The sequence below is a fragment of the Micropterus salmoides genome, unplaced genomic scaffold (assembly GCF_014851395.1).
Source record: "Micropterus salmoides isolate LMB-PRFRI ecotype aquatic unplaced genomic scaffold, ASM1485139v1 Ms_hic_scaffold_3, whole genome shotgun sequence".
Lineage (NCBI taxonomy): Eukaryota > Metazoa > Chordata > Actinopteri > Centrarchiformes > Centrarchidae > Micropterus > Micropterus salmoides.
In genome coordinates, this window is record NW_024042261.1 from 889261 (window position 1) to 909558 (window position 20298).

General features: G+C 39.1%; 1 protein-coding gene across 1 annotated transcript in view; it reads right to left on the reverse strand.

Annotated features, from left to right (window-relative positions):
* Positions 1 to 6100: 6100 nt before the first annotated feature.
* The window catches only part of abhd17c (abhydrolase domain containing 17C, depalmitoylase), a 35945-nt gene continuing 21747 nt past the window's right edge, over positions 6101 to 20298 (reverse strand). Inside the window, exons 2-3 of the mRNA XM_038693418.1 lie at positions 12451 to 12630; positions 6101 to 9023 (exon numbers count right to left, since the gene is read on the reverse strand). Coding sequence (XP_038549346.1) covers positions 8804 to 9023; positions 12451 to 12630 — 400 coding nt within the window. The 3' untranslated portion in view covers positions 6101 to 8803. The remainder of the gene's footprint in view (positions 9024 to 12450; positions 12631 to 20298) is intronic.

A 20298-nucleotide genomic window follows, 5' to 3' on the forward strand; every position in this document is an offset into this window, starting at 1 on the left:
AAACCCTAATAATTAGTTTATCTCAAACTCAAAAGACCTAGGAAATTTTTTTTTTCTCTTGCTCCCATCCCTGCTCTCTCGCCTTTTTTTAAACTAATAACTTACATGAGCAAGTTCAATCAACACGACAAAAGTCTCAAATAGTCAACACAATGAATTAATGCAAGTTTAACTTTCTAAAACTCATACAGTTGAGTTCAAAATTCAAAACTTGTCAGAACTATTTGAGTTAAAAAGAAGTAAGTTGACATAACTAAATGAGTCTTTGACTTTTTTCAGTGAATGATCAAAAGGTCTGGAAGACAGCAACATTAACCTTAGCAAGCTGTCAATAAGAAAACAAGACATACATAAGTTAAATCTAACCTTAATTCATTTTTGTTAGTAGGGACAGAGGAGGACCCCCGGTGAACCACCAATGAAGTCATGTTCAGCGGATGGCAAAATGCTTCCCAAAAAGGATTTCAATAAGTAAATGTTAACTTGCTTGCAAGGTAGTTGTGTTATAATAGTGTTATATTTCAATGGTTCTTTGTAATTTCATGAAAATAACTACCTTTTTATTGATGAGAGTTTGTCAAGGAGCACTCCCTGGGGGATAAAATGCCAGCAAAGTAAAGCAAAAGTGGGAGAATTTAAAACAGAACTAGAATGGGTATTTACCAAAGTAAATATATGTGAGAGCTGTCAGCTGTCAGCTGTGACTGCTACCGCTGCTGCTGAAAAGTACTGCTACATCAGCAATTTTTTTAATCCTCTAGCGCTACCTACTGGTAAAAGAATCAGATGCTACAGACTTATTCAGTTAAATATTAAACAGCAATCAGCGTTGGACGGGCCCTCGCACGTGAAGCGCATCAGATAGTGTTGCTCTGAATTGTCATGCACTTTGGACTCTGCTCAAAATACTTAAAAGTCACTTCCTGTATCCTCTATGTGGTGCAAAAGAGCAGTAACGATATGTTATGTCATAGTACCTCATGTGTGAAACATGATGAGTGTCACACAGGGCATACTTCCTGTTGCCAGTAGGTGGCACTATGACTATAACTGAATTTTGGCATGTAGATGTGTGGGGGTGAGATCATTATCAATCACATAAATGTACACATGTACACTTAAGTTATAACAACTTCCTGTTTCGTGGCAAATCATTGATATTCCACTCCACGCCCCGGGCTGCCCCGGATCGACCATTTGTATTACGTGTAATCATCGATAGGATAAGACTGTACAGCAAAACTTTGAAGTCAATCTGACTAATTCTCTAGGAGGAGTATATAAATCCCCAAATATGGCTGACTTCCTGTTGGTTGTTGACTTGCCTGGTGTGTGTGCAAAGTTTTGTAAGGTTTCAAGAACAAAAATTATATGGAAGTATTTCTTCAGTTCTGTTTTAGGGTCAATATGCCATGAACAGGATTTGAACTATCAATCTTGGAATCTGCAGGGCAAGCACTTAACCACTGCACTACACCAGTTAAGAAGTTATTTTAACTTTCTCTATTGCTCTTGTTTCATGGACATGAAATGCCTCCAAAGCACCAACAGAGGGCGCTCAATGACCAAACATTCCTGGCACACCACTGTTTAGCCTATATTTGATTTGAGGTCCAGTCCACTGTTAACACTGTTAAACACTGATTGCATTTAGAAAGACTAAGATACAAATTTAAAAACACCACAGCAAGTCAGCGGGAAGTGAACTGCACACATGTGTTTGAAGTTTAAAGCAATTATCGCTGCTGCTGGAGGTGGGATTCAAACCTGGGTCTGTGTGAAAAGCAATACTCAAGAAACCAGTGCACTTATCAAGTGAGCTATAGAGGAAGGTAACAGATGAAGCCACAATTTGATTATTTGTTTATAGAAAAGTGCATTTGTTTAAAAAAAATCTATGCTTTTGGTGTTTTAAGTTAGTAGACATCTTTAGTTTGTTATCATTAAGGTGTTTAAAGTTGAAACCAATTATCGCTGCTGCAAGATTCGTACCCATGACTGGAATAAGATGTGCTGCTCCAGAGCCTGACACCTAACTATCTGAGACAACAGTTAGCCTTATCTATTAACATAGGATTAATCATGTAGTACGGCCGCCGCTGGCTGCCTTAGAGTAATAGTTGTGTTCTGGAGTTCTCTGAATGGTATGCAAATCCCAACTGTGAGTCCCTGTTGAGGATTGGTTCCTCTGGACCTGGGACCGCCCACTTCCTGGTTGCTGTTTGCTGGCGTCTGTGATTGGTGTGGCCGAAGATCCGACCGAACCTGCCAACCAGGACTCGCCAATCAACCAGCTGGACTACAAATAGTTTGTGTCTCTGCAGTTCCAGGTGACTGTGAGCCAGTGATCAGTTGACCTTGTTGTTGGTTGTGCACCCTTGTTAATAGTGAATTTCTTGAGTGTTGGCATTCACCTGTTTCTGTCGGTTGCCTGCCTAAGCGGCTTCTGTCAGTTTGAACCCTTGTAAATCACATAGTGTGAGTGGCACTCTTTTGGTTTGAGCATTGTCTGTTTGGTTACTTTGCATTCTTGTAGAGCATATAGGTGCTGACCTCCTTTTGTTCTTCAGTGTTTTTTTGAGTAGAGAGCTGTCTTTGGACATTTTTTTTGTTTCCTTGTTTCCTTTCCAATTTTCTTGTTTCCTTCCTTTTTTGTTTCCTTTTTTTGTCAGTACCTATATAACCTCCTTTTGTTGTGTTTTCTTGAGACAAATCATTTAATTAAACATTTGACTTTAACCTAAATTCAGTTGTCCTTTACCACCTTCATTTCAATCCCAAATAACTTGTTACTGCCCTAACTTAACGAGCTGGGTTGTAACACTCGTTTTTGTTGTAATCTGATTGGCTCAACAGCGCCGATGAAAGGAGTTTACTTTCGATCCGTTTTGTGTGACAATTGCAGCAGAGATGGTAAATATGGTGAAAAATGTGAATTTAGAAGAAAAAATGTTGGCACAAGAGGCATTTGTAACTATTTTAGCCTTCTGACTGTACACGTGACACGTTGGTAGTTAGCAGTATACTCTGTCTTAAGTGTTCCAGCTCAGGCTTGACCTGGTCTTGTTGAGTGCAGTGGTGACTTGCTTATTCAAACTTTGGTTTCTTGAAGGTCTTCAATACCACAAATATACTATTAGCATTTTTATTTAAAAAATGTTGTGGCATTGTTATTGTATATGAACTGTGAAAAAAAGGTTACGAATGTGTGGGAAATAAAAATGTTTAGCTAAATAAGTTTGTTTATTATCAATCTATTTGAAATAGAATATTTTAAATGCTTAGCATTGCAAATATTGATCTATGGGATTCATTTTGATTAATTCTATTAATTGATTAGAAAAGTACAAACAAGACAGCCCTATTTATTATATTTCTATTATTATTATTATTAACAAGGTCAAACTTCAGTTAAAATCTGAATAACTATCAGTGCATAAATTAAAAATAAATGACGTGCATTAACAAACGCTGCTGGCACACTGGATGTCTTCATCTTTGTATATTGGCACTGATCACAGAAAAGGTTGCCTACCCCTACTGTGTAGTGTAATTGGATTTTATACAGTACATTAATTTAATTTGTACAGTAATTTGAAAAGCTTTTGATACAGCTTTACTGTAAAACAGTCAATAAAATTCCGTAAATAGCAAAGATGTCCATTTCATTCTGCATGAGAAATATAGAAAAAAAACCCATAGGTTATAAGAATCATCCACTTGTAGTGATCACTTTAGAGGTTTCCACAGTAATTCTGTGCACTTAGATTTCCCAGCTTAGTGGATCCCTCATCATCATCATGGCCTCTCTGAGTGATGTTACGTGTACTGTGATGTATGTCAATTTTCTTTCTCTACAGCAGAATGTCCCCTATCACCTGTCCTATTTTCAAGCTGCTTTCTTGTTTTAGCCTGAATTCAGTCCAAGGCTACATTTAAAAATGTCTCTTCGCATTTTCATGGTGAGCCTTGAGCGATGAAGTCGTTTTTCTACTTGAATTTTCTACTAATATTATATCTAGACATAAAATTATGTAGCCTAAATTAACGTGATTGTATAGGTGCAGTTAGGCTGTGGGTGTGGTAAGCTAGCTTGTTTACACACACACACCGTGTCATTTCAGGACTCTGGTGCAACCAACCACAGAATTTTATGATGGTAATTTATCATGATTTCAGTAGTATATAAGTATACTACGGAACAGACTACACTTATATAGCACCATTCTGGTCTTCCAACTACTCAGAGCACTTCTAAAATACTTGTCACTTTCACCCCATTTATACACTGATGGCTCATCAGAAAGGAACTAATACATTCAAACAGATTCATAAACATTTGGCACAGCATTCAGGAAGCAAGTTTGGGTTCAGTATCTTGCTCAAGGACACGAACCACCAACCTCTGACTAGTGGACAACCACTCTACCTCCTGAGCCACAGCCACCTGTCTGCTTATTGTGAACTGGTCAAGAAGCTGTATAGATTAATGCAAATATTTTGGTAACCATGGTAACATAGTATAAACACCTAAGCATATCAGTGCTGGGAATTTCCCTGATCAAAGTCAAAATGAGGTCATCTTACTCTGTATACTTTGATAGTTCATGAAGTCCATTACAATTTGCATATCAAAGCGTTCTCACAGTTATCCCCCAGTAATATTGTGATACAAGCTGCTTCTTTTTCATCCCGTCACTACCGGTTTTCCATTATTTATTGCAATTCTGCCCATTTGCAATCTGATGATACTAAGCTGACTTCCGGCTTTCTTACAGTGCAGATGTTTTTCTGCTTGCGCTCACCTCTTCCTGCATTGCTTTGCTAATATTCTTGTTTTTTTTCTGCTAGAAATAATGAGCAGCAGCTCCTGGATACTTATAAATCATTGGGACTGTAATTTATTCAGATAAAGTAGATTATTGCTAATCTTCAACACTTTGACCTCAGTAGTATGTGAGTGCAGGCCTGTACTGCAGTGACTGGAAACACTGTACTTAGCTAAAGCTAATTAGCAGCAAGATGATGCAGAATGACATCAGAAGTGTTCAAACAACTTGCCTGTCTATCTGTATAATTTCATGTTTACAGCTATTGGTTTGTTGGTGAAACAAGCAATAATTCTTTCTTTGATCTGGACCAAATGAACTGAAAGTGTGAAAGCCACGTTAGAAATCAATAGTGAGCTGGGAGGAAATTTCAGCATCAGAGTTCAATATGAGGTTGTTGTTTAGAAACACTGGTGCACACATTTTTAATTATCTTTGCACAATCCCAGTTTTGTCCTGTTTCCCACTTTGTCAAATTTGCCTAATTGCTTGTAACCCCTGTTAAAAATTAAAAAAAATTCCATTTCTGCCCATTATGGCTTATAACAGATCTCTAATTCACATTAATATACTTTTGCAAAGGTTGCGATGATAAGGAATAAAGGCCCTTAGTGAGGAATTTTGAAATCTAAGAGGACTCAGGTGCACTGTCAAAACATAGGCTCCTGTGTCATCGCACAACCACAGAATTAACTTGTAAATTATAGGTAGGTTTGCAAGGGGTACCAGGGGTCAAGGTTAGGGCTGGGTATTAAAATTTTTCTTGGAGGGGTACAGACCAAAATATCCTGGCAGCAGTTTCCAAAACACATGAAGCACTGTAAGCTGGCATAAAATGTCTGTACAGATTCTGGTTCTTGTTTACTTTGATCAGAAAGTTCCTGATTTAAACAGTTGGGATATTTTGCTTCTTTGTTAATTAAAAAAAGTTTTCTGTTTTCTCAAAGTAAGCATTAATTAGTAAGTATTAGGACTGAAACACTTGTATCGCACTTGATTGAAATAAAATTCAAACAATATCCAGCTCTCAGTGAAGACAAGCTGTCAAGCCAGGAATAAACTGAACTGAAACTAATTCCTCTCGATTTTGAACAACTCTGATTTTAGAGAGGGTGTTTTTTTTCCTGACCAATGAAAGCATTAGCAAGTACTATGACCAGTACATTTTTCTTTCAACCTGGACTGGTCCTTTAGAAAGAAACCCAGTAGGAGTGACTGCCATTATACAGGCCTTTAATTCATCCAACACTGAGAATCAATAAGGTCAGACACACACTTTCATGCATCCTTTATTCCGTTATATACTTTAAAACATCCATTGTGCTGCTTTTTTGCAACCACCACCACATTTGACAATCTGTTTCACAGCATGTTTAAGGCTTATTTATTCTGTTTTACACACTATTACCAAAATCTGATTCTACAAGCTTCATCTGCCTTTCATTTGCATATCATAATTCCAGTGTTAAAATCAATGAGATTAGACTGCCCTATCTAAGGGCTATTATGTATAGAGAAGATATTGAAGTATACCATTACAGAGGATTATCAAACAAACCAGCTTCAGGGAGAGTGTAAATCTATCAACATTTAGACTGGAAAACCTCGTAAAAATGTCAGTATCAAAACAATAATCACTAAAGCAGGGTCTTCATTTCCGTTAAAAAGAAGAACTAGAGGAAATGTACTAGAGCTGATCATGGGCCTAATATCCAAAAACATCAGCCCATTAGCTATAATCAAAAAACACTAATACCCAACCAACAAAGCACTTCACAGCAATACACGGATGAATCAAACAATCATCACAAGTTGCTATGCAAATACCCCTCAAACACAATCCTTCTCTGAAAACATTTTCACCATTTACTTCAATGTGATAGTGTTTGACTTCATTTGTTAGTGTTGTCCTTTTTTTCATTTGCAGGGAGAGCAGAACACATGATTCAAATACAGTTGATACAAGTTGAAATGTCGACAAGTATGAGAGGTGATTTGCATGCGTTGCTTACTTTTCCACAGCATTCCATTTCCCCTTTGAGGAGGTCTTTGGAGTTTGAGCTGGGAAAAGAGCAAAGGAGCTCAGGAGACAGCAGCATTGGTGAAAGAAGACATCCTTTGCGGATTCCTGTCCTACTGCAAGCAGGAACACATGGCTGACAAAACGAGATGACAGTGATCAAGCTGAATTTGGTTTTTGTACCTTGCTGTCATTTCAGTTTTCCCCAGCTGTCCGGCTTTCAAAGTGATCGATCGATTCCTCTGATGAATAGCAGCAGTTATCAGTCCCTCTGAAGACCACGAGAGCCTGCTGTAGTCGACAGGACTGGATGAAATGTCTACATACATAAGGCTTTATTTGCAGTGTGAAATGATATATTAAGTACATAACCAAACCGAGCAACAGCATGTTCACCTTGAATACCTTCACATGCAGCAGAGTTCACAGTTCAATGTCTTCTGTCTGCAACCCAGCACCATGCTCCCTGGCTCTAGATTACAGTGTGAGTCTAGCGTGTTTCTGTTTGAAACAGTTGTCAAGTCTTATTACCACATGATCTCCAGTTTATAAAAGCATAGCCCCGATACCTGCTGTTCTCTCTTCTATTGAGGTAAGCTTCTGTATTACCCAGCATTTGAGTTATTCTTTGCTGCGTTGCTTAGTGGCAAATGTACACACCAGGTGTGACACAATTTACAGATACTATCAGTGAGAAGTTTGATGCGTACACAAATGACCTGTCCTAATTACACTGTGGGTTATGGAGCAATATGACTTTTTTGACAATGGCTTAACCAGATACTGGGATGTTAAGATGTGTTTGTATTCTGCAGCATAGGTTGATAAAATCAGTTTACTTTATGTCGTGTTTAGTACAAACAATTTAGGTCCTTTGATAAATTCAGCATTACATTCTGCAGCAGATGATCCACCAATCACGATGTATTTTAATAAACACTTAAGGGTCACACCGCTCTTTACAGCTGCCTTTCATTGTGTGGTTTGTGCAATTTTTGTGAACAGCCAAAACAATTTTACTAAAGCACTGAAGTAAATGCTGAATTTACCAGCAGTAACCATGTTTTGCCACAGAGGGAGACATACTGTAAATTGACAAATTCTCAATGAATGAATCATTGGATCCGTGTGTAAGAGGCCCAATGTGCAGGGGCACACTCTGGTTAACAACTTTTAAACACACACACACACACACACACACACACACACATCCCCATTGAAAAAAAAATTAAAAATAAACAAAATACCTTCTACTTGCAATTAAGAAAAACATGGAATGCCAATAACAAAATGAATCAACATATACATATCCGAGCACAGAACAAATCATTTCCTGAAAATATCTGCACATTAAAAGTGCAATTGTTTAATCAACCCTGAAGAGTAACTTAAAAATACAGAAAGTAAAAAACTTCAATTGCATCTTGAGGTGCAAAATTGATACTTCTTCACCTGGTATAAAAGAATATGAAAATCAAGCTTGAACATTGCAAAGACTGTCAATCAAAAGAAAAGCAGGGATCATGGGAAAAACAGAGGGAAGAACAAGGATATGACAGACACAGAAAAGATGCGGGAGATGGAGTGAGTAGAGGAGGAGCTGGAGTGGGAAATGAGTCCAGATTGAGCAGCGAGTTCAAAGACCATCTAGGCCAGGGTTTACTGGCAAACTGCGTCCACAGCCAGGTGTCGAGGACACTACATGTTAAGCCTAAGCCTAACGCCTGGCCAGTACTGGCCTTACCTTTGGCTTCACCTCAACAATTTAAATCCACCTCCTCTTCCAGTCCACTACACATTCCCACCCTGAAATGGCCCCCCAAGATCGAGGGAGAACAGCGTGACCAGTTTACTCCAGTCCTGCTCCCGTGCCAACAGAGGAAGGTGGAAGATGATAAGGAGGAGGCTTCTTGAGTGTGTTGAGATGAACCCCGGCCTGGGTGCTGAGCTTCCCTCAGGAGGTGGGAAGCTCGAAGGAGATAAACTGCTTGAGTCTCTCCAGGTACTGTGCGTACAGTTCAATGTCGTTGTGGCCGGCTCCCTCGACCCACAAGGGCTCTACAGCACGGGGACAGCGCTCGTACATGGCCAGGCCATGGGAGAAGTCGATCACCTCGTCCTCCGTACCATGGATCACCAGCACTGGGGACGCCACCTTGGACACCTTGTCAATACTATGGAGGGGAAAGAGACCAAAGAGATTAAGGGTAAGTACAACAGTCCCACAGCATTAACCTGTGACAGTGGGCTAACAAGCGAATGTGTCAGACCTTTATAATCTTTCAAGGGCCTGCTGAATTGGACTGACCATTGATATTCTAACAAATGTATTAAATGGACAATTTTGACTCATTGTGGAGGAAAACACAGTGAAACAGAAGGCCTTTCTCAATACTAAGCCTTGGCCAGTTGCGGTTTGATGGTATCAAAACAGGTATGAAAAAGTCAAAGTTTCAAAACCACTTAAATGTAGGTTGTGTGTAGAGAGTAACACGACCCCTCACGACCCTCTGCAGCAGTCAGTCACCTGTGTGTAGGATGGTCAAAGAAGGGGAACCCGTCGGAAAAATACACCATTTTGTACATCTGTTCAATATCACATCATCAAAAAAAGAACAACAAAAACAACTGCTGGCTCTTGTGTCTTTTCCACAGTTTGTCTGTTGTACGGATAGACACCACGTGTTTATGTGCATCAACACTGAAATAACAATAACTGATTTTATAGCGTTATTGGTAGATTTTCAAAATCTACAGTACAATGACAACAGAGCAAACTCCATCTGCTAATGAAGATACTGTATGTCAGAAACCAGAACAAGTGAGTAGATCTTTGGATCCTGAGTTGAGATTCTTTTGTTGTTGAAGCATAATTTGGGGAAAGAAGAAAAATCTGTGGGGTCTTCCGCCACCACTTCTGGTTGATGCAGAAAGAATGCTTTCTTTTTGAAATACATACACAAGTTAGCTCTCAGATTACCCCTGATAAAATAGGCAGCGCAAGAACAGTCCATGAGAACAGTACAGACAAGAACACAGACTGAGAAAGACCTCGACTCTAACAATGAGTCTAAAACTACCCATAAAACCCAGGATTTGACAACAACAACATATTGCCACTGTGTACGACTTCATTACCTCCAGTGGTAATATAAAACAAAGGAACTGTGGCAGACAGCGATGTACGTCTACACGCAGCGCCAGGTGTAAGAACTTTTTTTTTTTAATTAGAGATTCCAAATTCCTGACATACCAATCGAGGATATTTTGATTCACATCAGCCAAGAGACGCTAAGTAATAACTGTCATATTAGCAGAAACTTGATCACAACTCACAGGTCTGTGTCTCTTGTTGCTAAAAACATCTGCTTTTAAAAATAGACAAACGGAGGGCGCTTGTTCTGGCATTGTTTGAGGGTGAGAGGTGTCCAAACACACAGCAGATGGGAAAACGGAGGTCCGTGTGGGTACATGAGACCCTAAAGAGGGGACATCGCTGGTAGTATCACCAGAGCTTCGTCTTAATGATGGTCGGTTCAAGGCTTATTTTAGGATGATTCGGGGACAGTTTGTTGCAGTTTCCGGACAATCCAAGTAACTGTAAACTTCAGTCACCACAACTGAAGGCCCGTCTCTCAATTGATTTGAAAAAACGCATATGACGTCAGGTGCTTTTCAACTCCGTGGGCTCAGAGCGCTCCTTCGAAAAACGCGAGGCGCCCAGAGCACAGAAACAGCGCGCAACACACTCACTGCCAATAGAATACAATTTAAAAAAGGGCGCCTCTCACTGCAAAAAAACGTGTTCTGTCTGATTGGGGCTTAAGACGACATAAAAATCTAAAATGCATGACCAACATCTGACTAAATTGTCACTGATGAAGACTAGACTAAAAGTCTAGGATCATAAATGACTAATGACGAAAACTTTTTTAAAAAATGTGCATTTTTGTCAAAAGACTTCTAAAGTGACGAAAATAAATAAAACCAGATGGCAAAATAAACACTGCTAGCCAGAAAGAGTGGATATTAGTGGTGGGGAAAATAATTGATTTTAGATGCATCGCGATGCAGACATGGGCGATTCTGAATTGTTTCATAAATGGCAATAATCGATTATATAGGAGGTTAATTAAATAACCTAATGTTGACAAAAAAGGTGGAACTCCGAAGGGCAGCTCTGTGCGGTGCACACAATGGAAACATGTGGTTCTCCCTCTTTGGCACAGACAAGCAGCTGTTGAAAGAATGACTACTTTCTACTACTTTAACATGATCAATAAAATCAATGCGCAACTATCGTTAATGATTTTCACCCGCACACTGTGCAGCACGGTAGCGCTTAGCTAGTGTCCTCTGCTCATTCTTCAAAGGACAACTACATTGCAGGCGGCAGTAGGTGACGGTGAAAGCAGCGGAGCAGAGGAAAATATGAGCGCTATGTTTCAGTCTGGCAGTAAATGTATAGTGCATTATTAAAGTCTGTCTGTTGTTTTCCAACTACTGGAAAAGTGAAAGCAGTTAGCGCTAGCTAACATCTCCTCTTCAGACTGCCGTCTGGAAGCTGAGCGGGCAGTTGTTTGGCTGCTAGTTCAAGTTAGTTTGTTGTCATTGATCCATATATCGAGTACACAAATGAACAAAATGCTGTTTCTCAAGGCCCATGGTGCTCAATATAAGATTACAATAATCTACTTACAGGATAAGACACAGACATGTAACTGCACTAGACGAGACAAAAAAAGGAGATAGAAGATACTTTGTCACATATTACACATACTTTGTCATTCTCTGCATTTAACCCATCCCTCAAGCGAGCAGTGGGCAGCCGCTGTGCAGCGCCCGGGGACCAACTCCAGATCTGGTCAATAGCACTAACTGGAGAACCTAACATGTTTTTGTTGGGGGCGGAAATCGGAGCATCCCTACGCAGACACGGGGAGAACATGGAAACTCCACAAAGAAAGTCCGGGACAACCAGGGTTTGAACCACAGTGCTATCCACTGGACTACCATGCCGCCCAGGAACAAATATATTAAGGTGTAGTTAATGTGGTTTGGCTGGAGCATTGTAAAGTGCGTAGTTCAACCCCCATCTGACTCTATACTAATAACAGCAACGTCAGAAATAAAAATAGCAGCAGCAGAGGTCAGTAATAATGGTGTAATAATGTAATAATGCTATGCAATGTTAGCTACATTTATATGAAGTAACATTGAATATCTGCATTTCAGTACTACCAATTTTTTTGGATTGTTACAAATACTTTGTTTTAAAAGTACCAATTAGTCACACAGTGAAAAAAATACATCTTTATCCTATTTGTTTTTAAATTGTAACCCTCGTAATCATATGAGGTGCCTAAAAATTCCCACCCTTGAGGGGATGCATCGTGATGCATCAAGATATCGAATTGAAGACCTGATAATTGTATCAAATCGTGAAACCAGTGAAGATGCACACCCCTAGTGGATACTGACATGACATGTAGGTCTGCTGGGATGTCAAACAGTGGCAACTAGATTTTAAAATACAGTTGCTATTTGCCCAGGTAACTGCTGCTGTGATGTGCATGTATGATGTGTGTGTGAGAGACTCACCTGGGGAAGGCATCAAAGCAGTAGGTCTTCCGTGTATCAGGGAAGGCCACCCGTAGCCCTGACATGAGAGGTGAGTGTAGGATGACAGCGGCGCATTCATAGCGAGCAGCCAGGTCAATGGTGGGCACAGTTCCAATGCTCTGGCCATACAGAATGATGTTCTCAGGTGTTACACCATACCTGTACAACAACACACAGACAAGACAGATTAATTTATAAAGTGATTTTACACAAAACAAGACAGCACCATATTGTAAAAGCAATTGAAAACATTAATGGGTGATAGGTGAATGTTATGCGTTTGTGATCTCTGGACCCTTCAGATCTGAGCAGCATCTTCTTCTGTCTGTTTAAAGCTAGGTATCCATAGATATGTAGCACAAATCTTTTACTACTACAGAAATATTATGAGTTGGTTTGTTAAGACAAACGCCTAGTGTTCTGCCATTAAACCAGTGCAGAAGAAGAGAGCTCAAAAAGATGACGTACTTAAACCAAACATCAAACAGTGGAAAAACTAAACATGATGGGAATGAAGCATTTATGTTTGTTTCATGTATTAATTTGAGGAACATTATAGTGTTCTCATTGCCCCCTGATGCAATATTTTGTCTCTCCAGTGGTGTGGAAGCTTCAGTGGATGTTTAACTCATAATCTTCATGTACGTCAGCATTTATTTGCAAGTCTGTTTCCATTGCACTTGTCGCATTCTGCTTTTATCAACAAAAAAAACAACCTTTTCTACCTCAACAAAGTGTAAAAACCTTTTTTTCAATATTTAACAATATCTTTGTATCATATTTTTGGCATTTCTGCTCAGTTTCTTCTTCAGCTTTAAATGTCAGATGCAACTTGTTTGTCATTATTTTTATAACCACATAGCAGTTCACACAAAATATAATGCCTGCTTTGAATTTAATGGCTATTTCTGAGAATAATAATACCATAGTAATATAGTAACTATCAACACCAAATGTGGGCTACAGTAAATTGGTCTGGTTTTCTAAATACAGATATACAATGAAGTTCTTTGAAGTTGACTTCAAGTAGTATACCATAACTACTATTAACTATTTAGTCAGTGACTCCAGAATAATGTTTTTACTAGGAGCACTGTAGCCCTTAAAGGTAGGGTAGGCAAGTCGTTTCTAAAACACTTTTTGTCATATTTGTTGAAACAGTTTTTATACACCAGTACATATTAAAAAGTCAGGTACTCTGAAAAAGAGAGTATAAAAATTGGGTGTCTGTAGTCCTCTCAGGGCTGCAATAAAAAAAGCCACTTGTTCCATTCGCAGCGAATGCACAGATTGGCTGGGTGACTCACTGCCATGGCTACCAGCCCAGAGCCCTTTAAAGAGAGAGTCGCGTCATCTCCATTCACTCTAATGGACCAGTTTTTCACAGCAATGGCGGATCATGGAGCGTCTGAATAGTTCCCGGAAGTTAGCATCAAATGCTAGCAGCGCAGCGGAGCTGCAATAGAAAATGCAATTTGGGATGCACGTTTGAAAGGTAAGACGTGAAAACAAATAAATAAGTAAATAAATTCATTATTTATTATTAGCACAACGGAATCAAGTTAACGTGCATTAAAGCATGTTGTGTGGATTTCCTCCACTAAATTTGAAGATTTACGGACATTAACAAACAAATTATGATACTGGCAATGGATAAAGTTAGCAGCACACAATATAAACAGGGGCAGCATACTAATTTATTTAGTGGTATTTAATTTTATTTAAATATATTAGTGGTGCGTGGATGAATAAAAGATTTCAAAACGTTATTTATTTTGGGGGGGTTGGGGATTTACCCTCAACACTAAAAGTAGTATACTAACATTTTATAAAAGCAATCTTCATAGTAAACATTAATTATATTAGAGCAGTAGACTGCATGGTGGAGGAGCAGTGATGCTAAAGAGTACTGAGTGGACCATGGTGAGAAGATAGAAAATAACACGATTGTTAACATATCATTTATAAGAAATCATACTTAAAATGTATGAGCTTATTTTCCACACAACAATCCAGGTTTATTAACCCACATTAATGCACCATATTAGTGAACACTCAATTCTTACTGTATATGTTTACTCTAATTACATAATTACTTTGTACAAATTCATATCACATCATCATCAGAGTTCCTGTATGTGAGAACTGTTTGAAAAAATAAAAACATTCACTAACTAACAAACTATCTAGTAACTGATGCCAACATCAGCAGCAAATACTTGTTAGTGAAGTTCCAAAATTTAACAATCCATAACTTCTCAATCAAACCTGTAGCTGTTTACAAGAAAGGTTGAATTGAGAGCAACTGGACTGAAACGTCCAGATGCTCCCGATTCACCTTTTCTTGGATAAACAGGACTTGGATGAATCTTTACAGATGTGTAGGTTTGTCTAACCCTTTCTCTTGTTCTCCCTCTCTCAGCACAAGAATCACAGGGGGTTCAGTGGAGCCTGAAGATGATCTGCAGTGATGTTTTTAATAAACCAAACGTTAAGCCAGTGATGTGTACCTCATATATTTTTATGTTGTTAGCTTCTTTATTGATGGTAAAGTTGCTCCTGTTGACCTGAGTCAACCTTTTTTCCTCCTCTCCATGTCAGCTGGGAAACCAAACATTCGTACTCCTTTTTCTGACCGACTGCAGCAGCATCTCCACACAGCACAATAAACCGTGTTGTAGAGTGTTGTAAGACAGTACGCAGGCACAAACCACTTAACATGCTATTTTCTGGAGATTTATTAAATTAATACATGACAATCATTGATAGTCACCTGTCTGTTCTATCTGAAGTCATGAGGATTACATTAGTCATGAAGATCAATTAACCCTGGTACCGTGGGATTACTAAAAGGAATGTTAGAAAGGTAAATCTGATCTGAATTTTAAACGTGTTTTCAAGAGGAACACACTTTCCAATGTAAGGTTTGCCAAAAAATGTCCACAAGGTAGGTGATTGTAGTTGTTATTGTCAAAAATGTTCTCCTTTTAAAAAATATAGTAATGTAACTACATACACGTGTCACTGTGCTGTACAAATATTGTAAATCAACACATTTATTGTATTATCGCTTAAAATTGCCATTTTGTAGTTTCTCTTGCTCATTTTCAATTTCACGCGTAGGACTTCTGGGAACTATCTGTGGTCTCCATGAACCACGTGAAGATCAAGAATTTTGGACCCCCGTTGACGCGACTCTCACTCTCTGCGTGGCGGCTTTTCAACGATGGTGACAAGTGAGGAACACCAAGGGGCTAAAAAGTTAGACTGTGGTCGCTTTATTTGTACCGGACAGGTAATCTGGCTTTTTTCATTTTGATGGTAATTTGTTACTTTCATCGCTAGCCAGCATAACTACCTACTTAGCAAAACGTCCAGCTAATGGTAGCTACGAGTGCAGGCCGGTGTAGCAGCCCGAGTAGAGATGATGATTTATCTGTAACGTTAGCTGCAGCTGAGAGCTGTGTTTACCTAGTAGTAAGACAATGTTGGTGTAGCCTGTGGCGGTTTAGATATTCCCCCTCACCCTGCTATGGGTCCTGTTTGTGCGTGTGTGTTTTTCGGACCTGTGTGTAAATACTAACATAATAACAGAATGAAAACACAGGATTAATAAAGTATATCTATCTAGTGTACATAAACAACGCTGGCTAAAGGCCCCCAAGTATCTGTGTTTCTGGTATATAAGCTACTTTTTATATAGTTTGACATTGTATATAGCTAAACCTACTGAGTGAAAACCTTTTACTGTAATTGGTGCTGTTATGCCATTATTTATTATACCAGAAAAAAATACTGTATGTTTTATTTCTACTGTACTGTTATTTCAACTGCAGATTTGGAGTCTTCCATAACCATGTATTTCTCACCAGTATACGCTGATCGGACCATGCTGGCTGGCCTGATTACAACCACCGTGTCCACAGTCTAGCCAGGAGAAAAGCTGATGACACAGTTCAGTATGTCGCATTTTTATTACTCCTGTACATTTTACTCAATACATTATAAGTGATGAACATAGACTGTATATAAGAAATGGACGTAGTCATCGTGACGTCACCCGTTGCTTTGTGGACTGCCATTTTGAAGCCTTGAGTTTTGCCGATAGGTTGCCGCCATGTCAAGTTTTTGCAACCAGGAAGTGCCCGGAAGTGACAATACGGCGGAGCTAACGGCCGTGTGCGGAGCTAGTTAGCTTGCTTAGCTAGGTGCAACTGTAACTCACTTTAACTGTCTTTTGAACAGGGCTGATAACTTTGTCTAGAGAACAACAGTCTTAAAACTAAATGTACTCACCAGAGAAAGTGAACAGCCAACTCCTAATAAGCTTTTTTAATGGTGCTGGTTAAATTTACACAGTGCCATGGGTACGAATCGGCTCTAGCCTGATTAACAGGTCGCCATGGTAACGACTTGTTAATCAGATAATCCCGCCCTGAAACATTCTCTGCTTTGTGGTCTATTTTAAAATAAATGGGACCATAATTTACTAAATGAACATTATTTTGTATTGAAGAGGACTTGAAACTAGCGACTGAGACCATAAACTCATCAGGAAAGTGTTTACTGGGGTAATTATTCAGCTGAGAAGTAGGGTCATTTTCCCATTTTTTCCTAATACAGCCGGAATTCTTTTTGCAACCAGAAGAGTCGCCCCCTGCTGGATTTTCAATAGAATGCAGGTTTCGGGGACTTCCGCATCGGCTTCATATTGCAGACCGGAAGCTTCCCGCTTGGTGATGAGTCAAAAAATATTAAACAGTATGAGGAATACAGATAGATGCTGATTTACTGTTTTGAATGCATTTTATGTGGAAATGCTAACTACTGTATAAGAAAACAATGTCAGGTATTGCAAACTTTTCACTAAGCTGATCCTCCTTTCTGTATCATCAGGTACAGCAAGGTGTACAACAAAAAGTCCAGGAAGTGGAGCTTGTACTCATTGAAGGGGGAGAAGGGCTACAGTTACATTGCAGACCTCCAGAGTGATATCCTCCTCCTCCTCTGGTTGTCTACTACTGAGGAGCTGCCTAGAAGCAGAACCAGGAGACCTGATGATCCCCGTCAACATGGGGTTCAGTCAGGTGTCCCTGCCCCAACTGTGTTGCTAGATACAGCAAAACGTACAACAAAAAGTAATATGGTTGGTTTTGAAATGTGGTAATCATGTCAGAGAGGTGACTGTGATATATTAAATCATCTCCACAGCAGCGATACGATGCTACATGCAAAGTCTGAAATGTCTTCATAATCAGTCAGGACACCTCTGGACACACCTTGTCTGTCTTCCTGTATATACGCATTTTTAATGATGTTTAAAAAGTATCTATTTGTGATATAGGTTGTAGTTTTAGTAGTATATAATAACAATAAACAAGTGTTCCACATTCGGATGTCATTATTTCAGACATAAATGTTTATTATTTGTTTATGCTGCAAGTGTAAAAACGGCATTTATCACTTCAAATTTTTTATTTAAAAAAGAATGAAAATATTATTTAGAACAAGGAAAAATATCTTTGTATTTTCTCTACCCTCCTGGGAATTAAACAAAAACAATGTACAGGTATTCATTCACACAGTGGAGGGAATTATTTGTTGGTGACATTACATCTTCCACCCTGCTGGGATTAAACCTCTGTATTGTCCCAGTGGATCAGGAGAACAGTTGCATATCTTCCAGAAACAGCAACTCAGTATCACGACTCTGTGACCAAGTGCTCCACACTGCCACACTCCAAACTGTCTGTATGCTGCCTGACTGAACTGTCTGTTACTCTGTCTTGGGTCTGGAAGATCAGCCTTGAGTGGTGCATGGAAACACAGTAGTCTGGATGTTGTCCACAGTCATCAGATTCTGGCCTGTAAAGGAATATATAGCTGTTAGAACCCAAAATTGGAAAGATTGGTGTAATAGGACAGAACATTCCTCAACATGATCAGATATTTTTATTGAACAGGGCTTTGTTGTTCTCTAACAGGACTTCTGTGTCCACATTACACACCAGGTCAATGACACAGATGAGCCGATGGCTGAAGCAGAGCTGTAGTTAGTTGTGGTGTTATCAATAAACAAATAATAAAAAAGTAATAATAATATTATTAACATGCTAGCTTGATTGTGAGCACTAAGAGCCGGGTTAGTTGTTTATTTTCATAATCATAAAGTTAGATGTTTTCTTACCCCTGATGTGAGACGCTCCTCTCTGCTCGTCACACTGTCCTCGTCCTCCAGCAGTGTCGGCAACGCGCGTTCATGTGTTTTAGGGGCGTGGCTTTGGAAGGAGCCCAGAAGGGAGGGGGTGGGAGGCTCTCTGATGGATACTTTCAAAATCCAGCAGTTTCTTGCTAGTTTCTCAAACTTACCTACCCTGCCTTGAATGATTATTGACAAGTTAGTAAACTGAAAACTTTAGGGGAACAGACTGAAAGTTTAGGGGCGCACACCTTAAATCAACTGCAACGCAATTTCTCACATTTTCCCCATTTTAACTGTATTACTGATAAATGCTTTGCCTCAGCAACCACTAGACCACTAATTTTGAAGAAAAATCTTATTTGTTTTTGTAAAAGGAACCAAACTAGGTATAGATTTGGGCACTATGTTATCTTTCAAAAATTTCTACACTTGTTAGGTTAAGCAGCGCACGGAAGTAGTTGCCATGGTTACAACACATAGAGTGGTGTCTGTTTACATGAGGAGTTCATTCAAAGACTGTACCAAGCATGCAGGTGGAGCGTCGCTGCCGTTTGAAAAGGCTTTAGACACACACACAGATGCTAAAACAAGCGGTCAGCTGCATGGAAGTTCTTAAAACAAACTAATGAATGGTCGCCAATGTACATCTGGCAGCGAAACAGAGAGAGAGACACAGACACGGTGGATTCTCCTGCTTGCTATATTATAAAAAAAGCTTGCTATATTATAATAATAATAATAATAATAATAATAATAATAATAATCTTTATTTGTAGAGCACTTTTCAAAAACAAGTTACAAAGTGCTTTAACAAGTGTAAAGACAATACCCAAAAGACAATAATACAAAAACAATACAAGATAAAAGCATGAAAACATTGAAAAGACTATAATAGACGTTTAAGATAAATATAAAATTAGTAAAATAGAGTAAAATAAAAGGGATAAAATAAAGTCAAATAAGATCGGGAAAGGCTCTCCTATAAAAGTATGTTTTAAGAAGGGACTTAAAAGAGTTAATTGACTCAGCTGACCTGATTTCCTCGGGCAGGCTGTTCCAGAGCCTCGGGGCCCTGACAGCAAACGCTCTGTCCCCTTTAGCTTTCAGTCGAGACTCTGGAACAGATAGCAGACCTCTGCCCGAGGAAGTTCAGAGATATAACAAGGCGAGAGGCCATGAAGAGCTTTAAAAGTAATCAATAGAATTTTAAAGTCAATTTTAAAACACACTGGGAGCCAGTGTAATGAAGCTAAAATAGGAGTAATGTGGTCATATTTCTTTGTTCTGGTTAAAAGCCTGGCAGCTGAGTTCTGGACAGTCTGGAGTCGATCAATAGATTTTTGGGTTAAACAGGTGAAAAGGCTGTTGCAGTAATCCAGGCGTGATGAGATGAAGGTGTGTAAAATGGTCTCAGTGTCCTTAAAAGTTAACATAGATCTAATTTTTGCTATATTTCTAAGTTGATAAAAACATGATTGAACAAGCTTTGTGGTGTGCTGCTCGAAATTTAAATTACTATCAAACCAAACACCAAGGTTCTTTGCCACAGGCTTAATGTGATTTACTAGGAAACCAGCAGATGGCAGTTTTGCCATCTGCTGGGACCCAATGACCAGGATTTCTGT